The sequence below is a fragment of the Pezoporus flaviventris genome, unplaced genomic scaffold (assembly GCF_033815535.1).
Source record: "Pezoporus flaviventris isolate CSIRO_AGI_PZ_B2104156 unplaced genomic scaffold, CSIRO_AGI_Pfla_v1 ptg000002l, whole genome shotgun sequence".
Classification (NCBI taxonomy): domain Eukaryota; kingdom Metazoa; phylum Chordata; class Aves; order Psittaciformes; family Psittacidae; genus Pezoporus; species Pezoporus flaviventris.
Genome location: NW_026892550.1, coordinates 64,076,717 through 64,083,505, shown reverse-complemented (window position 1 = coordinate 64,083,505; position 6,789 = coordinate 64,076,717). Strand labels below are relative to the sequence as shown.

General features: G+C 45.6%; 1 protein-coding gene across 3 annotated transcripts in view; it reads right to left on the bottom strand.

Moving 5' to 3' along the window:
- Nucleotides 1-529: 529 nt before the first annotated feature.
- The window catches only part of MAML3 (mastermind like transcriptional coactivator 3), a 252,978-nt gene continuing 246,718 nt past the window's right edge, over nt 530-6,789 (bottom strand). Inside the window, exons 4-5 of one of the 3 annotated variants that reach the window (XM_061442179.1) lie at nt 6,566-6,650; nt 530-3,250 (exon numbers count right to left, since the gene is read on the bottom strand). In XM_061442179.1, the coding sequence (XP_061298163.1) occupies nt 2,259-3,250; nt 6,566-6,650 (1,077 nt within the window). In that variant the 3' untranslated portion in view covers nt 530-2,258. Of the gene's footprint in view, nt 3,251-6,565; nt 6,654-6,789 lie in introns of all 3 variants that reach the window. The other 2 variants (XM_061442170.1, XM_061442188.1) reach the window with 2 other exon arrangements.

Genomic DNA, 6,789 nt, shown 5'->3' with positions numbered 1-6,789 from the left:
CCACACACTCACACAGACACACACGCACAATGCCCTCATCCCCTCAGGGTACCGTTTCTCTCCTTTGCCTGTCTCTTCCATCCACCAAGAGCCGCTTACCCATAAGATGGACTGAAAACTGTGGCTGGTGCTCTCCTTCACTGAATTAGGGGCTGCCCTGGCTCCTGCTGAAGCAGTGGACAGGAAGACTTCTATCACCTTCAGCAGGAACTGGAACAGGTCCTCACTCTGTGCTTTAAAAAGGGGTTAGCTAAAAGAGATGTAACTAAAGCATTTAAAAAGTGCAGTTTGCCCTGTCTGAATTATAGCATTTAAAAGACACTTCTCACCTAGGTAAGCCCTGCAAGGGGTTACTGCACAAAAGAGAACCATAACAGGGTTCTGAGGTGGTTCCAGGCCCATTTTTCTCATACTCCCTTAATGTGATGCATGTCTGTGCTCCACAGGGAAAGGCAGGACTTGAAAACACAGGATGCCAAGCTCCTCAGCATCCCTGGATTTCAGCACTTCACATCGCCAGCCCCAAGTAGAGCAGCGCACAAGGAGGTAATTGGTAGCTGGGCAGTTGGTGTAGGCAGTGGTACCAGAGGCACTTCCACTGCAGAGCACATCTTAAGACTTGCAGAGGCCAACATTAGGGCAGAGGTTCTCAAATTTTTTTGACTATGGATCACATTAACATTTTATGCACCACTACATAACCTGGTAAACAGCTCACAGTTGAAAACACTTGCAAGGTGGTCAGTTTTGGAGGACAGCTTACCTCGGCCTTAGGCTGCAGCTTGGGAACTGCTGCTTTAGACATTCAGAATGGCTGACGCCTCAGTGTGCAAGACGTATCACAACTTCATTGTAGTGCTGCTCAGCACTTGTCCACACAGTGGAGACAGTGAATACATTGGTATTAACTAACAGCTTATTTGGGCAGACCCCATGTTTGTAATAACTACATCAATGATTTTACCCATTCGTCAATGACCTTTACAGTAGTCCTTCATTGGTCCCTGTTCTTCCAATACTGCAGTGAACTTTACTCCAGCAAACCAGAGAGATTAAACCAAACATCTGTTTAAAACTGATTTCAGGTTGCATATAATGCCACATCGATAGCCCACACACCCCAGGGTAATCCTGCCTGACAAACTTGCGCTTTTCAAGAGGAGAGGAGGAACTCATTCCACATGCCAAACCCTCCCTGTACATTTTCTTTTGACTGTTTTCTCCTCCCCTGCCTGCCCCTTTGTGGCAGTTGTTGCTCACCTGAATAAAGTGCAGCCAACTCACCTTGCTTTACACTGAAGTATAAGAAGGGAAGGAAGTGAACTGAAAACATACTCGGGAGGAACGAGAGAGAGCAACATGCTGAGGACCTGAGCTGATGTCTCTTGGTACCTCTTAGCCCTTCAACACCACTCATAGCTGCTGTTCTGCATCCCCAGGCAACAGATATGTGCCAAAGCACTCTGACAAGGAAGCACTATTGTGAGTCCCAAGGGGATTAATCAGTTCATTAAGTTAACCCACCCCCCTAAGCCATATCCAGCAGCAGTCCCATAACCAAATTGTCCTCACCATGCTGCCATGTTCATGTTCTCCTACACCTTTATTGGATTTTTATCACTCTGTGGTGAAAATGGTGACCTCCCTGTGACTGTTTAGGTTTGTCAAGTGTGTGCTTCACATCTCCTTGTGACAGCCCAGAGCCAGCCCTGTGGGCCTGGCTATGGCTCACCAAGACCTGCCTGCTCCTGGGATTAAACCTGTTTCCAACCAGGGCTCGTGCAATCACTCATGGACATCTTTAGGCTTTGCTCCTGCCTGTTTTCATCTGCTCCCCTGAAAGCTGCAGTGTTTACAGTTACATGAGGTGGGAGAGATTGGGACCACCCCACACCACTGTGCAATGAAGCCTTGTTTCAGTGGGAAAGAACACTTTTTCCCAACCAGAGGCATCAGCTGGCTTTTCCAGTTTCCCCATCCTGCCCCCTGCTCCCCACACACACAGTGGGTGCTGCCACGCAACACAGATTGCTTGGTGGAAGTCCTGGGATGTCGATGTTTTCATCATCCCTGAATCTTCCAAAGTTGGCTACAGATCAGCTCAGTTTGCACAATAAAAAAAAAACAAGCAGAAAACAAAATAACCCCAGACCAAACCAATTCAAACAAAAACTCCAACAATCCAAGGATGGGGAGACATCCAACTCTCTTTGCTTTTTCAGATGGAACAACCAAAGCTCCAGACTATACAAGCCCATTCACTGGGGGTTTCCGAACAGCTCATCAAGTTCTTGTATCCACTCATCCCCTGGTCCACTCTTAATAATGGAGTCTACAAGGTCTGCGCCCTCGGCTAAACTGGAGAATGACCCCCCTGCTCCTTCATTACTGTAATTGTAAGATAAGTCCTGAGTGGGATTCCTCTCGTAGGCCTGCCCTGGGCCGCTCTGAGCAAAGTTACCACCTGCCATTTGCTGCGTTGGAGGCTGACTAAAGCCAGACATCGTGGGGACACCTTGGCTTATTGCAGGCATCACCATTGGCCTTGCCTGGCCAGCACCTTGCTGCCCAGGTAGTGGTTGCAGCAGTTGTCTTCCCATCGCTGGGTTCAGGGCTCTTACTGTTCCACTTGTGTCCACAACTGTCTGATTAAGCCCTTGTGGGAAATGGTGCTTGGACAGCCGTGGCTGCCCAGACTGCATTGGGTACGTTGTGCCATTATTGAAGGGCCCCATTTCACTGCTAGTCCTTCCAGGTATACCTTGCAAGCCTCGCTGCTGCCAGTTTTGTGTTCCCTGAGGGACAGTCCCCATCAGGTTTTGAAGTCGTGGTGCTTGTGGCCTGGGTAAGACCTGGCCCCCAGCTCCTTTCATCTGCTGCTGGTGCTGGGGAAGAGCAGAGTTTACCATCATGTTCTGACCAAAATTGCCGACCATTCCCACCGCTTGTCCAGAGGCAGGCTGCCTTGTTCCCTGGCCTGCGCTATGTGCCATGTTCATGCCACTTTGGTTTGGGTGCTGCAACATTTGGCTCATCCCTGTGCTCATACTGTACATTCCCGGCTGGCTGGAAGAGGCGTTGCTGTAAGGAGCCATGCCCATGTCTGACTGGCCTGCGGTCGAGGGCAGCGTGCTTGTGCTCTGGGAGGGACCCATTGCCATCATGCTCACGTTCTGCGCCATCATTCGGGATGTCCTCATGCTCTGGAGTGCTGCCTGGTTTCTTACAGCTGCTATATCCTGGGGAGAACCTACACCAAAAAGGAAGGAAGGGAATTAAAAAACACAACCTTGTAAATCTTAATTAACGATAACAGAGAATCTGTAGCAGCCTTCTGCACCACAGCAGGATTTCAGATGGCTGTGCTTTCTGAGTGAAGAAGTTATTGTTTCCCATGGAGATTAGCAGAGCTAGAAGGTTATCCATCCTTGGGAGGTATGCTTGCTGCCTAATGTTAGTTGCATTTCAGAGGTGATGCGTTCCCCACCTCACACTGGCTGCAGCCTCTGTCTTGACCTGACAAGTCCCCTCCCCTTGAAGTCAACAGTCAAAACAGCTCAAGTGCTACCCTAATCAAGAATCACTGCCTGCATTAGGTATTCTACTTGTGAAGCAGTATGCTGCTCAGCAGAGAATACCATCAATGCAGGCGAGTAGGCTAATTTCCCTTAAGGCCTAAAATGAGGCTGGCAAGGTTAAAAGGTCAATGATTTACTCTCTAAGTAATTCTCAATTATGACAATTTGGGGATATGCACCCAAAGGGATTCATGGCTTCAGATTCTTGAAGAATTGAGGCAGCACAAGTGCATGATTATAGCCATGGTTGCCTCCCTGATGATAACTGCTCAGGTGCCTGAGCTAGGCAGACACAGAAGATGCAGCACTAAAACAGGCCTGCCTTTCTCTTACCTCACTAGCACCAGAGATTAAAGTTTTAAGAAGTGACATGGGAGTCAAAGTGCCCTTTCAAAACTAAACCTGATTCTTTCCTTTTGTGTGTATTTTTTCATCCAGGACCAGTGACAATGTGCACCCTCCCCCATGAAAAAATTAGTCCCTAAGACTTCAAAGTTGCATCCACACTGTAATTCAGTAGCACTTATCTTCTTCAGATAAGCCTAATTCAGCTTCTAGTAAGTGAGGAAGCTTCCAGTGGTCTTCAATGGCAGCAAAGCAGCTGAACTTCAGTTTACCATTTGAAGCTCTCTCTTAAATATCTCCATTGTCTTTCAAAAGTAAGCCTTGAAAATGGAAATGTCAGACTCAGAAGGCAAATCAATTTTTTAATAGCTCAGGAGGCATAAATGAATGGATTTTCTATATCATTGTTACTGATTAAGTCCATGGAAAGAAGAAAAATTGTTTTTTGTGGACACTTACAGCAGGGAGAGTGTATTACTGAATCGATAGTATAAGCACATTTTACTCCACCTTAGGCCAGTGATGGGAAACCAGAAAATCCTAACCTCGTTAAATTCCACACCGTGGCAGATAGCTGAACCATCCCTGTGTCTTCCTTTCAGGGGTGACGGGAGCTATCGATCCCTGGGAAGCCAATATCCCTCTGTATTTACTGTCGTTATTTAAAAACAATCACTGGAGCTCTGATTACGCCATGGGTTCATTGTGGCCTTGAGTCACTACCATCCTCAACTACATACAATACCCTGCTAGTGAAGCTGTGAGAGGGTGAGGCACACAATTACATCCAGCTCACACATTACTAAATGCAAGATGTAAGTATGAGATGGTTGTTTTAAGAGCCGCGAACTGTGCAACAAAATCTGAGTGTTCTTAACTTGGTCCCTATGTGTTGTTCCTTGGTGGCAGACAGCATCCATGGAGAACAGAGAGTACTGGGCCCTGTCATTTACATTGGCCTGGCTTCTGTGAGGAATGGGAATGAAGAAAGGAAGTGCCATTTCTCCAGTTTTGCACATAATGAACAGGATGGCTACACTGCCTTTCTGTCACAGCAGGATAAGCTTCTGGAGGATGCTTTTAGCTCCAGTGTACAGATAAATGAAACACGTTGTAGCATGAAGAGACACTATCTGGATCTTGCTTGAACGGGGCAAACGGAGTGGCAGCTTTTACTTTTTCCATGATAGCAAACTGTTTCCATAATGACTGGCACTGGGGTGCCCTTGATTTTTGTTCATTTAGATCACCTCCTTCTCCTGTGATTAGAGGCAGCCTTATTTTACAGTGCCTCCAGCAAGCGCTGAAGATACAGGCAATGTCAAACCCTTACATAATGCATCTCCAGCTATTTTTAAATTGAAAATGGCAGTTGAACACCTCCAAAGGAGTCACCACCAGCAAGTCGTTCACACACTAGTTCCATTAACTATCATGTTTGGCATAAGAGACAGGAGATCAGACAAGGAGTAGTTAAAAGAGAGATGCAACAGATTTTAAGACTTTGGGCCACCTTCTGGTCTCATTTGCACATAACCTACTGCACAGGATTACATCCTTGTGACAAAATAGGAAAAATAGTGAAATATTTATATTTAAATCAGCTCATTTATGAAAATTAATTCCTTGCTCTGTCAGATTAGCCTAAACTCTCTTCTCCATTTCTTTTAAATAATACATATGAAGGCAAGGTTTCAAAGAAGCATTAATGCAGAAAGATTTTACATGTGCATCTCAATGTGTGGCAGTGTGCACGTATATTTGGATTTTGCAAATGCATTATTAGGGGGAAAAAAATAATTTTATCCAGAATTTATGCTGCCAAAGATGAATGAGAAGGCAATTAGAAGGAGCCACTCTGATATATACTGGCAGAAGATGTGACTGCCTGTTGGCTTCCTGGGTAGGAGAACTGCAATCCGCTTGCCTTCCTTGGTTTCTCTTGCAGTTACATGACACTATCATAACTACACAGGCAGGTGCATGTTTGCTTCATGTCTATTTAGAATCCACGGTTAGTGAAGACATTTAGCTGATGCTTTGTACCTAAAAAAGCTCAGAATTAACTTATTTTTCTAAGCCAAAATGACTATACTTACATTATTCAGTTATCTCTGAACACACTGAATACTCTTTGAGCTTTTTTGAGTTCATTAAAATCCTCCATTTCCATGTCAGATATTTCACTGACAGATATTTCTCACATTTATCAGTCACTTCTCCAGATAAGGATGACCTCTCTGAAATTTTCTGCTTATCAAACTATAAAGTGGGGGATGAAGAGGGCTAACACCAAGATACAGTGAGAGACACTAGGTGGGAAAGAAAAAGAGCGTAATGAGAGTTGAGTCAAACAAGATAAAACCATAGGATCCAGATGTGAAAGAGGCAAAACAGATGTCAAATAACAACTGCAGCTTCTGCTGAGGGGAGCAGAGGGGAAATTGGAAACTCAACTAAACACACAAACCTGGGCATTCCCCTTTGGTAAAACATGTGGTATGTGCAAGTGTGCAATGGCCTGTCTTCCTATTCTGGCACACTGCTTAAACCCTGGTGTCCACAAAATACATGAGCTTTCGCATGCCTGCTACAGGGGCAATACGTTGGCTCCAATATAGGAAAAAGAATTTGACTTTTACCTTGGAACTGATTGACCTGTTGCACTGGATATGGGCTCCGCTGTTGCTGCAGGTGCTGCCGAGGCAAATGTGACTGCTGCTGCAACTGCTGGAAATGAACAAGGGAAAGAGAGCAGACAGAAAAAGATGGTTAATTAGTGAGCTGCGAAAGGGGTTGCTGGCAAAAGTATTGCAGCAGAACTGCCGCATTTCTTATCTAACAAGCCACTCTGCAGAGACAAGCA